Genomic DNA, 24,263 nt, shown 5'->3' on the forward strand with positions numbered 1-24,263 from the left:
TGTGGCTCAAGTAGTAGAGGGCTAGCCTTGAGCTGAAGAGCTGAGGGACAGCACCCAGGCCCAGAGCTCAGGTCCCACGACCGGACCCAAAAAAAATAAAATAAAATTACAACGTGTGATTCCCAGCATCCTTTCCAGATTGATTTCTTGGGTCATTTAGGAACCCACAGCACCTGCAAACAACCACCTGTACGTGGGAGGCGTTCAACAAAAACCCCTCCGAGTCACAACTACTACAGGGGACAAGTAGCTGCACCCTCCAGGGGAAGCAGGGAGCAGAGGTCCCTGCAAGGTCGTATAGCGGACAGGGCGGGACCGCGCGTAGGGAGGGGCCCGATGACGTCATGGCGCGAGCGGGGGCGTGGCCAGTGCGTGGGGCGTGGCCGGGCGCCTGCGCTATAAAAACCGGCGGTGCGCGCGGGCCGAGGCTCCGCGAGTCCGCGACGCCCACTTTCTCTCGTTCCTTCCTTCTTCTTCCGCGCACGCTCCGGGCCTGGTTACCTTTTGGGTCCCGCCATGGCTGCGCTCACCCAGAACCCGGATTTCCAGAAGCTACGGCAGTGGCACAAAGACCATCACGGAAGCCTCAACCTGCGAGAACTTTTCCAAGGCGACAAGGACCGCTTCAACAAGTTTAGGTACGGTGTGCGAGCGGGGAGGGGCGAGGAGGGGCAAGAGGGGCTCCCCCCAGGGATCCCCGACATCCTGGAAGAGGCCGCACGGTGTCCTTGACGCCTCCTTGGGAGCAGCGGGTTTCTGGGGTGGGGGGGATGGGGGAGATCATCTGTTTGCTGAGGAATCCCGGGACCGGGGGGGGGGGACCTGGGGAGAGAAGTGGGGGGAGGGTCCTTCTGCATTCTAGGTTCATGGGGAACCCCCCCGTGTGCCCCAGTCATTTGAGAAAGGCACTCGTACCCACATGTGTGTGTGTGGAGGAGACCGACTCAAGCAGGTTAGAAAGAGCTTAGGATGGCCCTCGGGGTGTGGGTGGGCTTGGAGGGGGGGGCCGGGAAGTTTCCTAAGCAGCGGGGTGACCTGCTGAAGACGCTGAAGCTAGACAGCCATGAATAACGGGGACCCAGGAAGACGTGTGGGAGGAAATCTGGGGTGGGGAGGTATCCCAGCCTGCTCTCTGGTCACTGGTGTTGGAAGGAAGGAGGGAGGGTTGGCCAAGGAGGGGCAGAGACAGGATTCCATGACACCTGTAGCTTCAGGCTTCTGCCACCCCCCGAAGGCCCAGCCTTCACATCTGGATTGGGTGCCCCAGAGAGGCAAGCTCCCAGAGAGGAAGGTCAGGGAGAGGGTGGTCACTCAACATTCCTCTCTTTACAAAATATGATTCCTTGTCTAGGGGCTCTCTGCATTCTCTGTTCTGTGCAGGTCAGCCTGGGTTGCAAGGTGATGCGTGTTCACTACTGCTGGGCAGCTGAGGCCCTTTTGGGGTGTGGCACTAGGTGGATTTTTTTTTTTTCTGACTCAAGGCCTGGGCGCTTTCTCTTAGCTCTTTCACTCAAGACTGGTGCTCTCTCTTCCACGTGAGCCACACCTCCACTTCCAGCTTTTTCCTGGTTCATTGCAATAAGAGTCTTGTTGAGTTATTATTTTTTCTGCCCTGACTGCTTTGAACTATGTTCCTCCAATCTCAGCCTCCTGAGTAGCTAGAATTACAGGCATGAGCTACCAGCATCCGGCTTGAATGTTTCTTTTGGAAGCAGCTAGGGTGAGCTTGCCAGCTAGGAGAGAGAGAGAGAGAGAGAGAGAGAGAGAGAGAGAGAGAGAGAGAGAGAGAGAGAGAGAGAGAGTATCTCACCAGGGATGGTGAGCAGCTTCTGTATTTTTCTGCAGCTTGACCCTCAACACCAACCATGGCCATATTCTGTTGGATTACTCTAAGAACCTTGTCACTGAGGAAGTGATGAAGATGCTGGTGAACTTGGTAATGTATGGTTTGGGGAGCTTTCTGGCCCCTTGGTGTTGTAGACTGCAAGCTGGACTGTGAACACTTGTCCCTGGCCCAGTTTCTAAGTAGTACCCTAGAGCCCCAGGGCTTCATGTTTGAGTAAACCCTTTTCAAAAGGTACCTGCCAGCGCCTTAGGTGTAGGACCATACATGATCTGTGCTTGGGGGCTTGGGCTGGTGGTGACCAATAAGGGTGGGGCCAGGCATCAATGTCTTCTTTATTTTCTTTGTTTATTTTATTTTTATTCATTTTGGGTGCCAGTACTGGGGTATGAACTTAGGACTTAGGTGCTGTCCCTTAGCTTTTTTGTTTTTTCTTTTTTCCTGGTCCTGGGGCTTGAACTCAGGGCCTGGGTGCTGTCCCTGAGCTCTTTTTATCTAGTCTAGCACTCCACCACTTTGAGCCACAGCTCCACTTACAGTTTTCTGGAGGTTCATTGGAGATAAGAGTCTCACAAACATTTCTGCCCAGGCTGGCTTTGAACTATGATTCTCAGATCTCAGCCTCCTGGGTAGCTAAGATTATAGGCATCAGCACCTGGCTCCTTAGTTTTTTTTTTTGTTCAGAGTTGATGCTCTACTACTTGAGCTTCAACACCATTTCCAGCCTTTGAGTGGCTAATTGGAGATGAGAATCTCATGGATTTTTCTGCCTAGGCTGTAATCAAACCACAATCCTCAGATCTCAGCCTTCTGAATAGCTAGGGTTATAGGCATGTGCCACTGTACCTGACCTCCTCAGTGCCTTCTTTTCCTAGGCCAAGTCCAGAGGTGTGGAAGCTGCCCGGGAACACATGTTCACTGGTGAGAAGATCAATTACACTGAGGTGAGCAGACCTGCAGGACACCAAGTTCCACATACCTTCTGGGGCCTCTTCCTTCCCTTTGGGGAGCTTCACAGGACTATTAGCAACATATGTCCTCACACCTTCTCTTAGGCAATGTGTTTGCTTAACAAGGGTGCCTCCTTTCCCCACCAAAGGCCGGTTCGTTTCTTTGAGGGCTGTTTGCAGAGTTTTATGCTGTGTCTTCCCCAAGACTGGCAGGCTGGGTTTGGCAAGCAAATTGGAATGGTTCCCAGTGACTTCTCAGGGAGAAGCATATCTCAAGCCTGAAATAGTTCCTTAGATTTTCTGGAGGCTGGTTGGGTTTCTTAGAGAATATAACTGTTACATCCTTGCTGCAAGCTTCACTAATGACAGGACATTCATGTCATAAAAAACCTCAGCCCCAGCTTGCTAGCAGTAAGGGCAGGCCTTGGAGACCCTAGCCCTGACTTGCTGTGGAAGCATAATAAGCACCAAACACTCAGCGTCTCTGTTCTTATAATGTTACCTGCTTGAGGCTTAGTGAACCAGATGTCTAACAACACATTAACTTTAAGAGCAGAGCCGGGATTCATACGCTGTGCAGCCCATCTCCCATTGTCCTCACAGAGGGCTTTCCACAGGGTTGATGTGGGGAGGAGCTGGCCAGGCTGAGGGGATGAGCACAAAGCCTCCATCTCAAGGACCCAGGATGACCCATTTCCTTTCCTGCCCACTTGCAGCTTTAGACCTGTCCCCCTCCAAGACAGCTAGCTGCTGGCTTTTGCTAGACAGGGAGTATACACTCCTGATACCTCTCACAGACCCAATCTGTTTTTTGTTTGTGTTTTGTTTTGTTTTTCCAGTCCTGGGGCTTGAATTCAGGGCCTGGGCACTGTCTCTGAGCTTCTTTTGCTCAAGGCTAGCACTCTACCACTTGAGCCCCATGGTGCCACTTCTGGCTTTTTCGGTGTGTGTGGTACTGAGTAATCAAACCCAGGGCTTCATGCATGCTAAACAAGCACTGTACCACTGAGCCACATTCTCAGCCCTGGTTTTTGTTTTTGTTTTTGAGATTGGACCCAAACTTTGTATCTGATGTTTTTGTTCATTGGCTATCGTTCTATCACCTGAGCCATTTTTTTTTCTTTTTTTTTGTCAGTCATGGGCTTGAACTCTGAGCGTGGGTGCTGTTCCTCAGGTCTTCAGCTCAAGACTAGTGCTCTACCACTTGAGCCACACGCCACTTCCAGTTTTCTGGTAGTTAATTGGAGAAAAGTCTCGTGGGCTTTACTGCCTGGACTGACTTCAAGCTGGGATCCTCAGACCTCAGCCTCCTGAGTAGCTAGGATTGCAGGCATGAGCCACTGGTGCTGGGTTTTGTTTTTTTTTTTCTTTCCCAATCTGAATCTGGTAATGAGGGGGCTGCTCAGTATGGGTGGGGGGCTGCCTGGTGAGGGGCTTTAGTTGCCTGCCTTACCCCAAACCCAAAGGTCTGAGGACAGTTCTAGAAAGTTCTAAGAGATACCACAGGCTCTCATAGGGAGGATGAGGGTATGTTAGGTTTCATAACATTGAAGGTGTTCATTGCCTATCTTCTCTGACCTCTCTTGTCATCCCATGCTTCTGCCCACTTTTTTTCTTCCAGCTGTTTACACCCTGAATACCTGTGGTCCTTCATGGCCTGTTCTAGACATGTTCAGGGAGTGGCACATGCTTTTCTGGGACTGAGGAAATCTGAGGGCTGAGTTCACGGTGCACCAAGCCAGCTGGGAGCTTGGTTGTCCTAGGAGGTGTGTGTTGAGATGTGTAGAGAGGGGTCCAGGGGTAGGGACTTCACACTGGAACCCTCATCCCCAGGATCGGGCGGTGCTCCATGTGGCCCTTCGGAATCGGTCAAACAACCCCATTATGGTTGACGGCAAAGATGTGATGCCAGAGGTGAACAAAGTTCTGGAAAAGATGAAAACGTTCTGCCAGGTCAGTAGCTGACAAGTTGAACTTGCTTGTGTGTTTGGGGGTGGGGGGGGTCCCGGAAGCCTTACAAGTGGCTCCACATGGGTTCTCTTTGAAGGCAGGACTCAGACCCTCATTGCAGCCTCTGGTGGAAGTTGGGGGTGAGGAGAACCTATGTGATCACTGATGGGGGAGGAGGGGTCTCTGTCAGAGAGAGTCAGTAAAGAACGGAGGCTTGGTGTGTCTAGTCTCTTTAGTCATACCTCTTAGTCCAGAATCACAACATAAACATGGAAATTTCTTGTACTTACTTCCAGCAGACTTTCCAGGCAAGGCCTTTAGAGTTTCTTGTGAAATCCTCCCAAAGAAGCCAGTCCCTGATGGCTCATGCCTGTAACCCTGGCTACTCAGGAGGCTGAGATCTGAGGATCATGGTTTGAAGCCAGTCCAGGCAGAAAAGTCTATGAGACTCTTATCTCCAATAAACTCAGAAAAAGCTGGAAGTGGTGCTGTGGCTCAAAATAGTAGTCCTACCTTTGAGTGAAAGCAGCTTAGGGACAGTGCCCAGGCCTAGAGTTCAAGGCCAGGACCTGCAAAAATAAAATAAAATAAAAATAAATCATCCCAAAGGTCCTGTGTGAATGCCAGCTACATAGACCAACTCACCTGGAGTGAGTGCCAGCTACAGACACTGATGTCTGTTGTCTCTTCTTTGAGCACACAGGTTCATTTTCTTTCTACCTCCTCTTCTGAAGCCTACTTCCATTAGATATATGGAGAAATGTCCCTAGATTATCATCATTCATATAATCAGGGCCACTTTTTCTGTGTAGGGTGTCCCTTTGCTCCTGGATACAGAAATGTGATATCCAGGGCCTGTGTGGATGTGTGCGCACATCTGTCCTCACAGACTGTGCATGCTCTGGGAGTGATCATGTGCTCAGCTGCAATCATTCACTGATTGTCCCTGAAAGCCAGTGTTCATGGGTGTGCATGTGCCCATCCCTTGGCTGGTCAAAGTCTGGTTCCTTTGGCCAAGAGCCATTTTCAGACTTGAAAGCAGTGTTCATGTGAGAAGTGATTGTGGCATTCATCTCAAAGGCTTCAAAGGCTGAGCTCTGGTGGTTCACATCGTAATACTGCCTGCTGAGATCTGAGGATCACAGTTCCAAGCCAGCCTGGGCATGAAAGTTTGTGAGACTCTTATCTCCAATTAAACACCAAAAATCTGGAAGTGGAGTGTGACCCAAATGGTAGAGTACTAGTCTTGAGCCAGAAATTTCTGGGACAGCACCCAATCTCTACGTTCAAGCCTCAGGACCAGCATCACATGTGCATACACATGTGCATACCCACAACACAAACATACACACACACACACACACACACAAGGCCTGGATGACCATGGGGAAGTACTTCGGTGCAATTAGTATACACACATAAACAGAGAAGTTTGATGCGCGGCGCCAGTGACTCACACCTGTCATCCTAACTTCTTAGGAGGCTGAGATCTATGGATCACAGTTCAAAGCCAGCCCAGGCAAGAAAGTCCTTGAGACTCTTTTATTTATTTATTTATTTTTGGTCGGTCGTGGGGCTTGAACTCTGGGCCTGGGCGCTGTCCCTCAGCTTTTCAGCTCAAGGCGAGCGCTCTACCACTTGAGCTACAGCGCCACTTCCGGTTTTGGTGGTTTATTGGAGATAGGAGTCTCATGGTCTCTCCTGCCAGGGCTGGCTTTGAACCACGATCCTCAGATCTCAGCCTCCTGAGTAGCTAGGATTACAGGCGTGAGCCACCAGCGCCCGGCTTGAGACTCTTTTATCTCCAATAAACTGCTAGAAAATCAGAAGTGGCATTGTGGCTCAAGTGGTACAGTGCTTGCCTTGACCTGAAGAGCTGAGGGACAGTGCCCAGGCCCAGAGGGGCATTGAATGAGGATGAATATGCACAATGTAGTTGGCATGTATGAAATTAGAACCGTGACACCTATTGATAGTATTTTTAGAAGAGGAGAGTAGACTTGGGTGCTGGTGGCTCACACCTGTAATCCTAACTACTTAGAAGGCTGAGATCTGAGGATCACAGTTTGAAACTAGCCTGGGCAAGAATGTTGGTGAGACTCTTATCTCCAATTAAACAGCAAAAGTTAGAAGTGGAGCTGTGGCTCAAAGTGGTATGCACTACCCTTTAGCACAAAAGCTCAAGGACAGGGCCCAGGCCCTAAGTTTCAAGCCCTATGATTGGCACAAAAAGAAAAAAAAAAGAGAGAGAGAGAAAAAATAGGTAGAGACACTAGGTTATAACTTAGGTTGTAGCGGTAAAACCCAAAAACAAGCTTAAAAAAAAATACAAACACAAAGAAATGATTAATGTTTGAGGTTTGCCAGTCAGATACTCAAAGAAAGGGTGTGACCATATTAAAGATATGAAAATCCCCTCACCCCATGGGGTTTGGAGGAGGATTTTTTTTTTGATGGTCGTGGGGCTTGAACTCAGCCTGGGCTCTGTCTCTCCCCTCTTCAGCTCAAGGCCAGTGCTCTACCACTTGAGCCACAGCACCACTTCCGGCTTTTTTTCTTTTTGCTTTATGTGGTGCTGAGGAATTGAACCCAGGGCCTCAGGCTTGCAAGGCAAGCGCTCTACCACTGAGCCACCTTCCCAGCCCCTGTTTGTTTCTTTTTCTTTCTGTTTTTTCTTTTTCTTTTGTCGGTCATGGGGTCTAGGCCTGGGTGCTGTCCCTCAGCTCTTCAGCTCAACGCTAGCACTCTACCACTTTAGCCACAGCACCACTCCTGGTTTTCTGAGTAGTTTATTGAAGATAATAGTCTCATGGACTTTCCTGCCTGGGCTGGCTATGAAGCATGATCCTCAGATCTCAGCCTCCTGAGTAGCTAGGATGACAGGTATGAGCCACCAGCACCTGGCTCTGGAGGAGGATTTTTATTGTAAGCCAAACATTGTTTCATTATTAAAAAATTATTTTCGGCCTGGGCGCCGGTGGCTCAGGCCTGTAATCTGGCTACTGAGGAGGCTGAGATCTGAGGATCACAGTTTGAAGCCAACCCAGGCAGGAAAGTCCATGAGATTCTTCTTTTCAATGAACCACCAAAAAGGTATATGTGGAGTTGTTGCTCAGGTGATAGAGTGCTAGCCTTGAGTAAAAGAAGCTTATAGACAGTGTCCAGGCCCTGAGTTCCAGCCCTAGGACCAACACAATAAAAACAAGTATTTTTGGTTTGAACTCCAGATATCACCTTTGCTAGGCAGGTGCTCTGCTGCTGAGCCATATCTCAAGCCCTGTTTTTCACTGGTTATTTTATTCATTTATGTTTATTTTTGGGCCGGTATTGAGGCTTGAACTCAATCCCTTACTCCCTCACTTGGCTTTTTCCATTCAAGGCCACTTTAGTGGATCTGCCACTTGATTTTTAATCTCCACTTGTGGGTTTTTGCTGGTTAATTGGAGACAAGAGTCTCACAGAGAGCCGGGCGCTGGTGGCTCACGCCTATAATCCTAGCTACTCAGGAGGCTGAGATCTGAGGATCACGGTTCAAAGCCAGCCCGGGCAGGAAAGACTGTGAGACTCCTATCTCCGATAAACCACCAGAAAACCGGAAGTGGCGCTGTAGCTCAAGTGGTAGAGCGCTCGCCTTGAGCTGAAGAGCTGAGGGACAGCGCCCAGGCCCAGAGTTCAAGCCCCACGACCGACAAAAAAAAAAAAAAAAAAAAAAAAAAAAAAAGAGTCTCACAGAGTACCTTCTAACCACGATCCTCAGATCTCAACTTCCTTAGTAGCTAGGCTTACAGGTGCACCCTGGCATGGTCCCAGCTTTTCTGATGAGGAAATAGAGTCTTATTTGGTAATGAATGTAGACTAGCAAGGCTCTTAAACTGTCATCTTTTTTTTTTTCTTTGTGTCAGTTCTGGGGCTTGAACTCAGGGCTTAGACATTGTCCCTGAACTACTTTTGCTCAAGGGTAGCACTCTACCACTTGAGCCACAGCTCCCCTTTTGGCTTTTTCTGTTTATGTGGTACTGAGAAATCAAACCCAGGACTTGATGCATGCTAGGCAAGCACTCTACCACTAAGCCACATTCCCAGCCCCTCACTATCATCTAAAGAGAACCTTAAGGCTCAGGGACAGTGCCCAGGCCCAGAGTTCAAGCACCACAACCGACAAAAAAAGAGAGACAGAGAGAACCTTAAAGTGGATGTTAATACTGGGAGACCTAGCGATTAGATAGTGATTTTGGGTGAACTGATTGTATCTTCTCACCTTGCTCTAGCGTGTCCGGAGTGGTGAGTGGAAGGGTTACACGGGCAAGGCTATCACTGACGTCATCAACATTGGCATCGGTGGGTCTGACCTGGTAAGGAGACCCTACCTGGGGCCATTGGGATTGAGAGGTGGGAGCTGTGTGGTCCCTGTGTGTGCACTCCTCCCCCTCCCCCTGATTTCCCCAGCAATGAGCCCTGCATCCTGGAGCCTTGCTGTGTGATGCCATATCTCCCCACAGGGCCCCCTGATGGTGACTGAAGCCCTTAAGACATACTCCTCAGGAGGTCCCCGTGTCTGGTTTGTCTCCAACATTGACGGGACCCACATTGCCAAAACCCTGGCCAACCTGAACCCTGAGACCTCCTTGTTTATCATTGCTTCCAAGGTATGGCGCTTTGTGTATTATGTGATGGGGGGATGGGACAGGTGAGGGGGATGGGGGTTCTGCCACTGCCCTGGGCCCAAGACTGCTTATGAATCATCTGCATTGGGAATCAGGCTGTTCCTCTACCTGGAAGCAAACTCATAAATTCATACTGCTCAATTAGAACCTTTGTCAATTGTTTCTCTGTCATGTGACTCTGCCCAGACTGGGATTGAACTTTCTTATAGATCTGTCCCTTGTCTCTACTCCTTTCTCACCTCTGAGCCATGCCCTGATTACATACAGTTGTTGTTTTTTTTTTGCCAGTCCTGGAGCTGGACTCAGGGCCTAGGTGCTCTTTTGTGCTCAGGGTTAGCATTCTACCACTTGAGCAGCCACAGCACCACTTGTGGCTTTTTGAATATTTTGTTAGAGATAAGAATCTCAAGGACTTTTCTGCCCAGGCTGGCTTTGAACCATGATCCTCAGATCTCAGCCTCCTAAGTAGCAAGGATGACAGGTGTGAGCTATTGGTGTACAACGTGTGTGTGTGTGTGTGTGTGCGCGTGCGTGTGTGTGTGTGTGCGTGTGTGCGTGCGTGCGTGCGTGTGCCAGACCTGAACTCAAGGCCTGGGCACTGTCTTTGAGCTTTTTTTTTTTTTTTTTTTTTGGGTCTTGTGGGGCCTGAACTCTGGGCCTGGGCACTGTCCCTCAGCTTTTCAGCTTGAGGCTAGCACTCTACCACTTCAGCCACAGCACCACTTCTGGCTTTTTTCTTTTTGCTTATGTAGTGCTGAGGAATCGAACCCAGGGCCTCGAGCATGCAAGGCAAGTGCACTACCACTGAGCCACCTTCCCAGCCCCTCTTTGAGCTTTTTTGCTCAAGGTTAATGCTCTACCACGTGAACCACAGCTCCACTTCTGGCTTTTTTTTGGTGGTTAATGGGAGATAAGAGTCTCATGGGCTTTCCTGCCCAGGCTGGCTTAGAACATTGATCCTCAGATCTCAGCCTCCTGAGTAGCTAGGATTGCAGCCATTTTTAATTATTATTATTATTAAAATAGTCATACAGAGGGGTTTTCTTTCTTGTCATTTGTATGCTGTGTGTGCTTTAGCACATATCACATGCTAAAGAATTCCATCTTGGGCCTGGCGTCAGTAACTCAAGCCTGTAATCCTAGGGGAGGCTGAGATGTGAGGATCAAGCTTTAAAACCAATCTAGGCAAGAAAGTCTGTGAAACTCCCAATTCACCAGCAAGATACTAGAAGTGGAGCTATGGCTTAGCTGGTAGAACACCAACCATCCTTGAGCAGAAAATGCAAGGGATGGAACTCAAACTCTTAAGTTTAAGCCTCAGTACCAATACACATACAAAAAAAAAAAAATTCCCTCAGTTCTGAGATGAAGCCTAGCACAGACTGAAGTAAAACCCCAGCAGCCTCAGCTTGTCTCTTGAGAGAGGCCCTTGCCTTTCTCTGACCTTCAGTGGTCAGGGGAGGTTACAGCATAATTTAGAGTCCTAGACGCAGCTCTACTGTGTAGACCTGCAAATACTTGACCTTGTGACAAATGGGCCCCAGTATGGCCTCTGCTACAAGCCTGGCTCCAGGCCCCTCATGCCCCCTGTACCCCTGAGCTGGGGCCAACCACTGCCTTCTCTGCTTGCAGACCTTTACCACCCAGGAGACCATCACTAACGCAGAAACGGCAAAGGAGTGGTTTCTCTCGTCAGCCAAGGATGTGAGTAGGCCTTGGGGCTCTCACAGGGCGGGGTGGGTGCTGGCCAGTGCCCAGGCAGGGAAGAACTGGGAGAGGCTGACTGGCTGTCTTTCTTCTAGTGTTGGAAGGTGGGGGTGGGTGGATATGTGTCTGGAGCCTGCCTTTTCCGCCTGTGATAAAGGTTCTTCTTGGGCTCTGTTAGCCCCAGGCATGACCAAACAGCACAGCCGACTCTAACTGGCTTTGGGCCCTTCCTTCCCACCTTGTGTATGTGTGGGAGGGTGGGGGGGAGAGGGTTACTGCAACTAAGAGCTCTTTCTTTTGGTCCCTTGCTGCTGGCCACACTTACTTTATTTTTTTTGGGGGGGGGTGTTAGTCCTGGGGCTTGAACTCAGGGCCTGGGCACTGTCCCTGAGCTAACAGTGCTTTACTACCTGAGCCACAGCTCCACTTATGGCTTTTTCTGAGTAGTTTATTGGAAATAGGAGTCTCATGGACATTCCTGCCAAGGCTGGCTTTGAACCATGATCCTCAGATCTCAGCCTCCTGAGTAGCTTAGGGACTATAGGCGTGAGCCACCAGTGCCCAGTTGACACCTGTTTCTGTAGAGGAGCTACATTCCTAGGCCCTGTATGCTGGCATATCTTTTGCCGGCATAAACCTCACCTGGACATGGGCTCCTCTGCCAGCCTCAGGATGAGAACACGGGAGTCAGGTAGGGGTAGACCACCTTAATCCCTTTTGTGACCTTGGCCTCTCCAGCAATAGGAGGATCACTACTCTGGCCAGGCAGCTCTGGGATGGGTTTTGTGTAACTTGCCTCTATCTCTTCTAGACCTCTACAGTGGCAAAGCACTTTGTTGCCCTGTCTACCAATACGGTAAGTGTCCGTGTGCCCGCCCCTCCCGACCCCTCTCCCCCCAGCTCCCCACAGAGCCCAGGTCAAATGGTCTCTCAGAATCCATGAGCTAAGGTGTCATTTCCAGACACGAGGCATCTTGGATTAGATGGTGATCCCTACTTGTGATCTGTAAGCTCTCCCATCTGGGCCTGACCGGTTTCCGGAACTCTCCACGCACCTCTCCTTGACCTCTGCCACCTTTTCTCCCTAAATGTGAAATTAAGTCCCAGTGAATGCATGTGAGGTAGTGTTCACAGGCTTGGAACCCAGGACCTCTGTCTGTCAGTTCTCACAATCCTGAAGTGAACCTTGCTTAGCCCCAGTGCATGGGGGTTCTGTGCCAGGCAGGTCTGCCTGATCACTGCCTTTCCCACACCCAGTGCAGCCACACCTTCAGGAGCTCACATAGGAGGTAGCAGGCACAGGCTGGCTCACCTAGCGTGCTTGCGTGCCTGCTGTTCATGAGCTCAGGTCACCAGTGGTGCAAAATAGGTAAGGGGTTGCTAGCCTGCTGTTCAGAGGGCTAGATTCCTGAAGAACTGGATGTCATCTCCCTGGAACAGTCTTGAGTGGAGTCACCTTCCCCTATACCCAAAAGTCAGCAGGTGTGCTCAGCCCAGGCCATGTGGTACCTAGCCTGGGGCTATTCTCTGCGCTTGCTTGTTTGGGTTCCCAGATGTCCTGGGGGCTATTGTCTGCTATCCTTGGCTGTCCTCCCGTTCCCCTGGCTCTCGCAGCAGGATGGGGGCCTGGTACTGGTTGGGGAGGGCTGGTAAGTGCAAGGTTCTCTCCTGTGCCAACATGAGCCAGCCTGGAGTCCAGCTCTGGGTGGGCGGATAGATCCTGGATCCTCCCCTTGACTCAGGTCGGCCTGCGCTGCCCCCTCCCAGGCACCTGGGGGCAGTGGTGAGGAGCTGCTGCTGTTCGTCCAGCTGACAAATCCGTGTTCTCATCTCTCTCCCTTTGTCCCTTGCAGAGCAAAGTGAAGGACTTTGGAATTGATCCTCAAAACATGTTTGAGTTCTGGGATGTAAGTACAAGCCCTCTGCGTGCTGGTGCATGGTGTGTCATGGGTCATGACACATGGCCTCGGAAGAGGGGGCCCGTGAGGTCAGGTCAGCATTGCTGAGCACTTTTTGCATTGCCTAGATTTGGGGAAGGCAGAGAGAGCTGCCTTTGCAGGGTGACACATGCCAGGCAGTGTGAGGACTCCCCGTGGGCATGCCCACCATGGGTCAGGCCTGCAGGGTTAGGTCACAGTCAGCTGGGTGTCTGCCAGAGCACCCGCTGTGGGGTAACCAGAGCTGCACCTGTCCCTCACTGAGCTGTGGCTGCAAGTTATTCTCGGCTGTGACCTTTCTTTAAACCGTAGGCCCCACAGGTTGTAAAGGCCAGGGGGCACAGTAAGGCAGGGGTGGGGCCCATAACTAATGGATAGCTAGATGCTTGTGGGAGCAGCTGGAGGCTGCCAGGAGATGCCAGGCAGGGAGCCTGGGCAGGCTGGGTCTGGGCAGTTTGTACCATAAACCTTGAGTGGCAGTGCTGAAGGCTGCCTTGTAGGATGCCCACCTTTGCTGTTAGCCTCATTTTGAGCATGAGCTTTCTTAGCATCTGGCCAGAGTGCAGCAGGGGTGTGAGAAGGGCTGGGCAGTCTTAGGGTGCAGTGGGTGTGGCTGGCAGAGATGGAGCTGTAACACACAGCCATGGTCAGTGTACCCTTAGGGTGTAAGCCATTTGGGAACTTTCCTGTCCCCAGATGGGGCCTCTTTACCTTGAAAATTCTGAGAGCCTTTTCCTACTCGGGCATAGGGGAGAATGAGGCCCCAGAACTCTAAGCCATCCGCTGTGTGCTCTGAGTTAGCTTCTTTATAGAATGACACTTTATAGCCGGGCGCCGGTGGCTCATGCCTGTCATCCTAGCTACTCAGGAGGCTGAGATCTGAGGATCATGGTTCAAAGCCAGCCTGGGCAGGAAAGTCTGTGAGACTTTTATCTCCAATAAACCACTAGAAAACCGGAAGTGGTTCTGTGGCTCAAGTGGTAGAGCACTTGCCTTGAGCTGAAGAACTGAGGGACGGGCTGGGAAGGTGGCTCAGTGGTAGAGCGCTTGCCTTGCATGCATGAGGCCCTGGGTTCGATTCCTCAGCACAACATAAGCAAAAAGAAAAAAGCCGGAAGTGGCGCTGTAGCTCAAATGGTAGAGCGCTAGCCTTGAGCTGAAGAGCTGAGGGACAGCGCCCAGGCCCAGAGTTCAGGCCCACGACCGGACAAAAAATAAAAAAAATAAATAAATAAGAACTGAGGGACAGCACCCAGGCCCTGAGTTCAAGCCCCACAACCGACCAAAAAAAAAAAAAAGAATGACACTTTATAGAATAACACAGGTGGATAGAGTTGACTACTTTACCATCAGGCAAAGATGGTATACCTTGATCCTTGTGGCAAGACCTGAAGACCTTGGTTCAATGAGCGTGGGTGGACTTGGCTCTTGGGTCAGGCTCAATGTTCTAGGGTCTATCAGGTGGGCAGAGGTCCTGGGGAAGGGGCGGGCGGGGGGGCTTGCAGGAAGTCTGTAGGCCCTAAGTGACCCTTGAGTTGTAGCTCTCTAAGCAGGGCTTTGACTGCCCAGGGTCTTGCAAGTAAGTCCCTGGGGGAATGGCTGTGTCACAGGTTGAGGAGACATCACACAGAGCCAGGCTCAGTTTGGAAGGAGTAGATGAACATGGTCTCTAAGTTGGGTGCACCATCTCCGCCAGGCACGTTAAGTGGGCAGGGCAGGGTCTCATTCCGGAAAGCATCACTGTAGCTGAGGAGGTGGGTCAGACACAGGTGGCACCTGCAGGTAGGGTCAGGCACAGGCAGGTCAGATAAGTGTAGACTCCCTAGCTGTGTGTATGAGCTGGAAGGTGGCGTTGGGGAGGAGAGATAGCAGTTTACAAAAACAAAACAGGCTGGGCTCGGAATGCTGGGAAGGGCTGGCCATCTGTAATCCATCCAGGGTGTGGTGTTTGCTATTGCTGTTATTTTTGCCAGTCCTAGGGCTCGAACTAGGGCCTGGGCATTGTCCCCAAACATTTTTGCTCAAAGCTAGCACTCTACCATTGAGCCACAGCCCTGCTTTAGCCTTTTTTTTTGCTTTGTTTTTGGAAATTTATTGGAGTTTCCTTTTTCTGCCTGGGCTGGCTTCAAACCACAATCCTCAGATCTCAGCTATCTTACTAGCTAGGATGACATGTGGTGCCCAGTTTTGTTACTGTTTTTTTCTTTGTTGGTCATGGGGCTTGAACTCTGGGCCTGGGTACTGTCACTCAGCTCTTCAACTCAAGGCAAGTGCTCTACCACTTGAGCCACAATACCACTTCCGGTTTTCTAGTGGTTTATTGGAGATAAGAGTCTCATGGAGAGGCTGGGAAGATGGCTCAGTGGTAGAGCACTTGCCTTGCATGCACAAGGCCCTGGGTTCAATTCCCCAGCACCACATAGGCACAAAAAGCCGGAAGTAGGGCTGTGGCTCAAGTGGTAGAGTGCTAGCCTTGAGCTGAAGAGCTGAGGGACAGCGCCCAGGCCCAGCATGACCGGACCCCCCCCAAAGAAAAAAAGAGTCTCATGGACTTTCCTGCTTGGGCTGGCTTTGAACCATGATCCTCAGATCTCAGTCTCCTGAGTAGCTAGGATTACAGGCATAAGCCATTGGCACCCAGCTCTTTACTGTCCATTTGTGGGGTTCTTTTGGTTGTTGTTGACATAGGGTATGAGTTTCCCCAGGGAGCAAAATGGTAAGATTCTCCTTATTGAGGTAAAGTGAGGCACAGAAATGGAACTGAGGGTGCTGCAAGTGATTCCTGCAGGCGACGGAGGTCTGGAACCCACCTGCCCACCTCAGAGGATCTGTTGGACATGGCTGGGCTCTCTGGAAGTGAAGGCTGTGGAACCCAGCTTGATCTGTCTGTTTCTAGAACTAGAGTCTATGAGGAAGGGCCTGAGAGGCTACGTTAAGTGTAGTGGGGTCTCTAGGAATGTCTGACAGGTAAGTCGCCCCTACCACCAATCCCAGGCCCCTTTCAGAAGGACCCCATGGTTCAGCTACTGCCTAAGCCAGGAGCCTTGAGCCATACTTCTGTCACTGTTTTTTTGTTGTTTTTTTTGGGGGGAGGGGGTTTGAGTCGGTCGTGGGGCCTGAACTCTGGGCGCTGTCCCTCAGCTCTTCAGCTCAAGGTGAGCACTCTACCACTTGAGCCACAGCATCACTTCTGGTTTTATTGAGTAGCTCGGATTACAGGCGTGAGCCACCAGCACCCAGCTCTTTTTTTTTTTTTTTTTTTTTAATTTGTGCCAGTCCTAGAGCTTGAACTCAGATCCTGGGTACTGTCCCTCAACTTTTACATTCAAGGCTAGTGCCCTACCACTTGAACCACAGCGTCACTTCCAGCTTTTTGGTGGTTAATTGGAGATAAGAGTCTCATGGGCTTTCCTGCCCAGGCTGGCTTTGAACCTCGCTCCATCTTGCAGGCTATAGGGCAGGTAGGAGACTACTCTGGGGCTGTTAGGACATCTGGAGATGAGAATGGGAGGTCCCATCTAGATGCAGGGGTGAGGCTTGGAGACGTGAGGGGTGGACTCAGGTAGGAGCCGCTGGGGCTGTCATTTTGCAAGGAAAAATGTCTGGCACAGTATGAGGAGAAGCAAGGCCTGGCGCGGGTGGGAGACCTTAGCAGTGGGCTTGGCCAGGAGGTTGAGGCCCTAGGGCTGTGAGTGTTGAGGCACTGCTGAGGTCCGTCTACACGTGTGAATGTGGGGGCAGCATGGGGCGCAGGCGGTAGGTACAGAGTCTCCGTCCTATGAGGACATGGGAAGAACACAGGTATCAGACACTGGACTGGGTCCTGGCACAGGTGTGTCTCTCCAGGTCACTCTGGAGGAGGCAGGTCAGGCTCAGGTACAGGTCTGGGGTCTGACTGACGGAGGAGACAGGTATGGGTCCTGGGTCTGTCTGATGGAGGAGGCAGGTCAGTCTTAGGTATGGGTCCTGGGTCTGTCTAACGGAGGAAGCAAGTCAGTTTTAGGTATGGGTCCTGGGTCTGACTGACGGAGGAGGCAGGTATGGGTCTTGGGTCTGACTGACCGAGGAGGCAGGTCAGTCTTAGGTATGGGTCCTGGATCCGATTGACGGAGGAGACAGGTATGGGTTCTGGGTCTATCTGACGGAGGAGGCAGGTCAGGCTCAGGTATGGGTCTTGGGTCTGTCTGACAGAGGAGACAGGTCAGGCTCAGGTATGGGTCCTGGGTCTGACCAACAGAGGAGGCAGGTAAGATACAGGCATGAGTCCTGGGTCTGACGGAGGAGACAGGTCAGGCTCAGGTATGTCCTGTATCTGACTGATGGAGGAGGCAGCTTAAGCTGAGGTATGAGGCCCTGGGTCTGTCTTACAGAGGAGGCAGGTATGGGTCCTGGATCTGAGTGACAGAGGAGTCAGATCAGGCTCAGGTACAAGTCCTGGATCTGTCTGATGGAGGAGGCAGGTCTGGCTCAAGTACAGGTCTGGTCCTGTGTCTGACTGAAGGAGAAGGCAGGTCAGGCTCAGGTATGGGTCCTGGGTCTGACTGACGGAAGAGGCAGGTACGGGTCCTGGGTCTGTCTGACGGAGGAGGCAGGTCAGGCTCAGGTATGGGTCGTGGGTCTGACTGACAGAAGAGGCAGGTATGGGTCCTGGGTCTGTCTGACGGAGGAGACAGGTGAGGCTCAGGTATGGGTCCTGGGTCTGTCTGACAGAGGAGACAGGTCAGGCTCAGGTATGGGCCCTGGGTCTGACTGACGGAAGAGTCAGGTATGGGTCCTGGGTCTGTCTGACGGAGGAGGCAGGTCAGGCTCAGGTATGGGTCCTGGGTCTGTCTGACGGAAGAGGCAGGTCAGGCTCAGGTATGGGTTCTGATCTTGGAGTAAAGGTGTGCTGGACAGTGTGGGTCCTGAGTCTGTCAGAGTGCATGGGCTGGTGACAGGCCAAGGTTCTGGGACTGGCAGTGGCTGGCTAGGCCCAGCACAGGTGTGAGCATGGGCTGTGCCAGCTTCCTGGCAGTGTTAGACACGGGGGTCTGAGCACTGGCTCTGCCTGTCTGGCAGCTGGCGACGCAGGTGTGAGCCAGCCCCAGTAAGGTGTTCCGTTGAGTCCGTGTCTCTGGCCGGTCCCATGTGTAGTCTGCCGTGTTGTCAGCCGTGATAGTTCCCAGCGCCTGGCCTGTGGCCTCGCCTGGCCAGGTGGGTTGAACCCAGGCCCTCGGAGTGTGCAGCACTTGTGGAAGGGCAGTGCTGCGGGCACAAGCATGTGGGGGGGGAAGGGGGAACAGGGTGCCAGCCCCCCCCTCAGCACTTTGTCCTTCTCTCCTAGTGGGTAGGCGGGCGCTACTCGCTGTGGTCGGCCATCGGCCTCTCCATCGCCCTGCACATAGGTGAGTGCTGGTGAGTCCCCAGGGGATGGGCTTCTGTCCCCACAGACTCTTGGCCTCTTTTTTTTCTTCTTCTTCTTTTCTTTGGCCAGTCCTGGGGCTTGAACTCTGGGCCAAGGCACTGTCCCTGAGTTCCTTTTGCTCAAGGCTAGTGCTCTTCCACTTGGGGCCACACCTCCACTTCCAGCTTTTTCTGTGATAAATTGGAGATGAGAGTCTCACAGATTTTTCTGCCTGGGCTGGCTTGGCACTGGGATCCTCAGATCTCAGCCTCCTGAGTAGCTGGGATTACAGGCATGAGCCACTGGTGCCTGGCTGGGAACATTTCTTTTAGGTGGGGAAAGCTGAGGATTTGGGGTGGGGGGCCTGCAGGCTGGCCGTTTCTGTCTCTTCAGGGGAGCAGATGTGCCGGTACTTCAGGCCTGCTCCAATTAGAGAGCCTGTCTGCAAGCCTTTCCTAGTTCCAGAACAAGCTGTGCCTGCTGCCAGGGGAACCAGGGCGTGGCCATTTCTGTTGATGCTGCTTTTGTGTCACAGGTTTTGAAAACTTTGAGCAGCTGCTCTCTGGGGCTCACTGGATGGTGAGTGCTGAGTGTGTGTGCGCATGTGCACATGCACACGCACGCGCACATGTGTGTCTGTTGGTCGAGCCTCCCTCCCACATCCCACCTTCCTCCTCCTCTCCCTGGCATCTTCCCAGATTTCACCTGCCCTCCTCTTATTCCAGGACCAGCACTTCCGCAAGACGCCCCTGGAGAAGAACGCCCCGGTCCTGCTGGCTCTGCTGGGGATCTGGTACATCAATTGCTACGGGTGTGAGACACACGCTATGCTGCCCTACGATCAGTACCTACACCGTTTTGCCGCCTACTTCCAGCAGGTACCCTGCTAGGCCAGCCCACTGGGCTGAGAGGCGCTAGGAGTCTCCAGGAGCTTCTTACCCTCTTGCCGTAGGGCACAGCCCATCTCCACCTGCCATCTTGTGGTGTATCTTGGCAATTAGGCCCTTGAGTTTGGCCACTGGTGTGGGTGAGGTGGGACCGGCTGTCAAGGTTCCAAGTGGAAGACTCAGCTGGGGTCCATAGAATAAGGCTGTGAGTCGGGGCTCTGTGGCTGCATTGCTGTGTCACTTTAGAGAAGCAGGCTTGCCGTTTGCCTGTGTGCGCTGTCTCTGTGACCCTGGCACCTCCTGCTCAGTGAGATTCTGTTCTAAAAAGCCCTTCCATCCCTGTCCTTGCTTCCTGAAGTGCAGGCTCAATCTCTGTGCTATAGGCAGGGTCAGCTGATTCCCACCAGCACCTGAGGTGCAAGTCCTGCCCCTGCAGGACTTTGGGGCACATCTTGAAGCAGCAGATTCCAGGGCGGGGGGGGGAGGGGGGAGCTGGGCTTCTGTCTCCCCGACACAATGACGTGGAATTGAATAGGAAAGACATCACTAAGACTCCCTAGGTCCCAGCCATCGGGGCGAGGGTTGCTGTGACAGTTGAAGTGACAGCCTTCAAAGGCTGTTAGACACCGGACCTGTCAAAACAAAAGAAAACAAAATAATCAGCCATGGAGTTGGCAGCGTGGCTCAGATGGTAGAGTGCCAGCCCGTGAGCAAAAGCATCAGATACCAGGTTCCAAGTCCTTGTCTTGGACAGGAAAAAGGCCTCTTACCTTCTCCACATCCACTTTCTTCTGTCCTTCCTGCAGGAGATTCTAAAAAGCCACAAAGCTTAGGAACCTCCGGACCCATTTGCATGTCCACCTGCCAGGGCCCAGGGTCATGACAGACAGGATTGCAGGGACAGAGCTAAGCCTGTGTTATGCATTCTAGGGTGACATGGAGTCCAACGGGAAGTACATCACCAAGTCTGGCGCCCGTGTGGACCACCAGACAGGCCCTATCGTATGGGGGGAACCAGGGACCAACGGCCAGCATGCGTTCTACCAGCTCATCCACCAAGGTAGGGGCCATGTGGCTTGGTCATAGGCAGTGCTGGGGCGAAGAAGGATGTGACCCCAGGACCTTTACACTTACCAGCAGTATCCTCCTGGAGGCTATGGGGTGGGGACTGTGTGGGTGACCAGAGCGCCCTTCAACAGGCACCAAGATGATACCCTGTGACTTCCTCATCCCTGCCCAGACCCAGCACCCAATACGGAAGGGCTTGCACCATAAGGTAAGAGAAGAAACTGGTCCACACCAGTCCACACCCACACTTTTCAGACCTCCTAGGACCTGGCATTGTAGGTCAGTGGTTATGTTAACTTCCTCTGCCGTGGCAGTGACTGCGGACTTCGTGCATTGGTTACCTCGGTTTCCATAGCTTAGAAGATCAGCAGAGCCTTAGTCCTGACTAAAATCAAGGAGTGTCAGGACTGCACCCCGTCCTGGAGAGCAGGAGGAATACATGCTCACTCAGGTTACCTGATTGTTGGCCCAGAGTGTTGGCTGAGGCTTCTTTTTTTTTCCTCTCTTTCATTCTTTGGGTGTATGCAGGGCAGGGCCTTGCTTGCTAGGCAGGCACTCTTACTTGATTGAGCCATTCTCCAGGCCCATTTTTGCTTTCGTTCTTTTCCAGGCAGGATCTGGTATCTTTGTTCTTAGCCACCCTCAGATTGCCAACCACCAACTATCTTTCTCTATAGCTTGGGGTGTCACAGGAACAACTGTCCCCTTCTTGTTGGCCAAGATGGGGATCTTGCTGCTTCGTTCAGGCTGACCTCAAACGGCAATCCTCCCATCTTGGCTGGGATTGTAGGCATGGACTACCATATTCAATTTTTTCTTCTCCCCCCCCTTTTTAATTTTTTTTTTTCCTGTGCTAGTACTGGGGCTTGAACTCAGGGCCTGGGCACTGTCCTTGAGCTTTTCTGCTCAAGGCTAGTGCTCTAGCATTTTGAGTCATAGCACCACTTCTGCTTTTCTGGTGGTTCATTGGAGATAAGAATCTCACACACTTCTTGCCCAGGCTGGCTTTGTTTTTCGTTTTTTGTTTGCTTTTGTTTTTTTTTTTGTTTTTTTTTTTTTCGGTCGTGGGGCTTGAACTCTGGGCCTGGGCGCTGTCCCTCAGCTCTTCAGCTCAAGGCGAGCGCTCTACCACTTGAGCTACAGTGCCACTTCCGGTTTTCTGGTGGTTTATTGGAGATAGGAGTCTCACGGTCTCTCCTGCCCGGGCTGGCTTTGAACCGCGATCCTCAGATCTCAGCCTCCTGAGTAGCTAGGATTACAGGCGTGAGCCACCAGCGCCCGGCTTGTTTTTGTTTTTTGTTGGTCGTGGGGCCTGAACTCTGGGCCTGGGCGCTGTCCCTCAGCTCTTCAGCTCAAGGCTAGCACTCTACCACTTGAGCCACAGCGCCACTTCTGACTTTGTTCTTTTTGCTTATGTGGTGCTGAGGAATCAAACCCAGGGCCTCATGCATGCAAGGCAAGCGTCTACCACTGAGCCACCTTCCCAGACCCTCCTTTAGCTTTTTTACTCCAGGCTAGCACTCTACTATTTATGACACAGCTCCTCTTCTGGCTTTTTAGAAGTTAGAGTCTCACAAGTTTTCCTGCCCAGGCTGGCTTTGAATTGCGATCTTCAGATCTCAGCCTCCTGAGAACCTAGTATTACAAGTGTGAACCCCTGGTACCTGGCCTGCTTAGGCTGTTAGAAGTGATTCATAGGGCCCTTGACAAGCTATGTATATATATATCTCCCTTAAAAAAAAGCCAGGTGTGTGTGGGGGGGGGGGGTTGGGGGGGGACAGGGGGAGGATGGGAAGAGATGGGAAGGGGAAACAAAGGAGGCTACAATGCTTGATAAGAAATGTACTCATTATCTTGCCCATGTAATTGTAACCCCTCTGTACACTATTTTCACAATAAAAAAAAAAAAAAAAAAAGCCAGGCGCAGCTGCTGCTTGACTGGAGACCAAGACAGGAGGATTGGACTGGAGAGGCTGGCCTAGGCAACTTAGGAAGGCATTGTCTCAATCAATATTTATTTATTTATTTTTTGTCGGTCATGGGGCTTGAGCTGTGGGCTGGGCGCTGTCCCTCAGCTCTTCAGCTCAAGGCTAGCCCTCTACCACTTGAGCCAAAGCACCATTTCTGGTTTTCTGAGTGGTTATTGGAGGTAAGAGTCTCATGGACTTTTCCTGCCCAGGCTGGCTTTGAGTCACAATCCTCAGATCTCAGCCTCCTGAGTAGCTAGGATGACAGGTGTGAGCCTCTGGCGCTGGGCAGCACTGTCTCAGTTTTCCAAAGAGCTTCCTGACTTGCCAGCCCTAACTGCTATTGCCTCCTCCTATCAGATCCTCCTGGCCAACTTCTTAGCCCAGACGGAGGCCCTGATGAAGGGAAAATCAACAGAAGAGGCCCGGAAGGAGCTCCAGGCCGCAGGAAAGAGTTCAGAGGCCATCGAGAAGCTGCTGCCCCACAAGGTCAGCACCGTACCCGAAGTTAGCTTTGGTGACAGTTGCTCAAGCTGGGGCAGGGATGAATGTTTTGGGGTCTGAGCGGTCTCTACCTGTAGGAGTCTGGTTCATCTTACACAGTTGGTGGGGTGGGGGGAGGCTCCTCCCCAAAGTGTCACTCAGGATTTACTGGTGGATTTTTTTGTTGCTGTTGTTATGAGCCTTGAATTCAGGGCCTGGCCACTGTCTATGAGCAATTTGGTTCAAGGTTAGTGCTCTACCACTTTAAGCCACAGCCCCACTTCTGGTTTCCCGGTACTTCATTGGAGATAAGAGTCTCACAGACTTTCCTGCTCCGGCTAGCTTTGAACCAGATCATCTAGATCTCAGCCTCTTGAGTCGCCAGGATGACAGGTGTAAGCCACCAGTGCCCAGCTTCACTTGTGGATTTCTGTTGCTTTTCTGAAGGTCTTTGAAGGAAATCGCCCAACCAATTCAATTGTGTTCACCAGGCTCACACCATTCATTCTTGGGGCGTTGATTGGTGAGGCAGAGGGAAGGGGCCGGGGGGGGGGGGGTGGTGTGGGCGGGGCGGGCTGTGGAGCTCTGCAGCACGTGTTTCTGCCTCCTCCACAGCTTTGTATGAGCACAAGATCTTCGTTCAGGGTATCATCTGGGACATCAACAGCTTCGACCAGTGGGGGTGAGTGGCTGGCCCGAGGGGGTTGGGGACTGCCCGTGGTGGCCTGGCTGGCAGGTGCCACTAGCATTGTCCTTCCTCCTCCTCCCCCTGGCAGTGTGGAGCTGGGGAAGCAGCTAGCCAAGAAAATCGAACCGGAGCTCGACAGCAACACTCCAGTGACCTCTCACGACTCTTCCACCAACGGCCTGATCAGCTTCATCAAGGAGCAGCGTGAGGTCAAACTGGAATAAAAATAGCGGCCCAGCAGCCCAGTGGAGACCACTGCACCCTCCTGTCCCTCCTCACCCTTCTGCACTGCATGGTCCTGACCTTCTCAGCCCAGAGCGCCCTCTGGTGGTGGGCTTGGACCCGTACAAGTCCGTTAGGGGCAGCTGGCCTAGAATTGGCCATTCTCCCATCTGTGTCCACTCTGCCTCTTGTTTTCCATTTGGCTGAAGTGTGTGTTTGGGTGCAGCTGATTTTCTGACCTGCATTCTCATCATTCACATCCCAAGTAGAATAAAGATTCCACAAAGGAGGTGTATGCACTTAGCATCTTAGCTGTCCTTGATTGGATGCTTTGTGTGGCAGTCAGCACGCGGTGGGAAAAGCCCTGTGTCTTGGTTGACGCTTGATACAGTGGGGAGCAGGCCAGCGAGGGGGACACAGGACATAGCCAGAGTCACGAAGGCAGCTTGACTTCTAATCAAATCCCAGGTCTACTAGCTTTGTGTTAATTACTTCTTTTTGTTGGGGAGGTAAG

At 51.9% G+C, this 24,263-nt stretch overlaps 1 protein-coding gene across 1 annotated transcript; it reads left to right on the forward strand.

The window, feature by feature from the left end:
• Nucleotides 1-425: 425 nt before the first annotated feature.
• Nucleotides 426-24,055, forward strand: Gpi (glucose-6-phosphate isomerase). Its single transcript, XM_069998581.1, has 18 exons — nucleotides 426-638; nucleotides 1,846-1,936; nucleotides 2,719-2,787; nucleotides 4,627-4,746; nucleotides 9,012-9,095; nucleotides 9,243-9,389; nucleotides 11,040-11,111; nucleotides 11,926-11,970; nucleotides 12,968-13,021; nucleotides 18,375-18,435; nucleotides 18,970-19,013; nucleotides 19,160-19,312; nucleotides 20,252-20,381; nucleotides 20,521-20,597; nucleotides 22,717-22,845; nucleotides 23,287-23,362; nucleotides 23,455-23,521; nucleotides 23,616-24,055. Exons 1-18 carry the CDS (start codon nucleotides 517-519, stop codon nucleotides 23,749-23,751), a joined length of 1,677 nt encoding a protein of 558 aa, XP_069854682.1. The 5' UTR covers nucleotides 426-516; the 3' UTR covers nucleotides 23,752-24,055.
• The last annotated feature ends 208 nt before the right edge of the window (nucleotides 24,056-24,263 follow it).

This window comes from Dipodomys merriami, unplaced genomic scaffold (genome assembly GCF_024711535.1).
Source record: "Dipodomys merriami isolate MVZ:Mamm:240054 unplaced genomic scaffold, mDipMer1.0.p SCAF_52, whole genome shotgun sequence".
Classification (NCBI taxonomy): Eukaryota; Metazoa; Chordata; class Mammalia; order Rodentia; family Heteromyidae; genus Dipodomys; species Dipodomys merriami.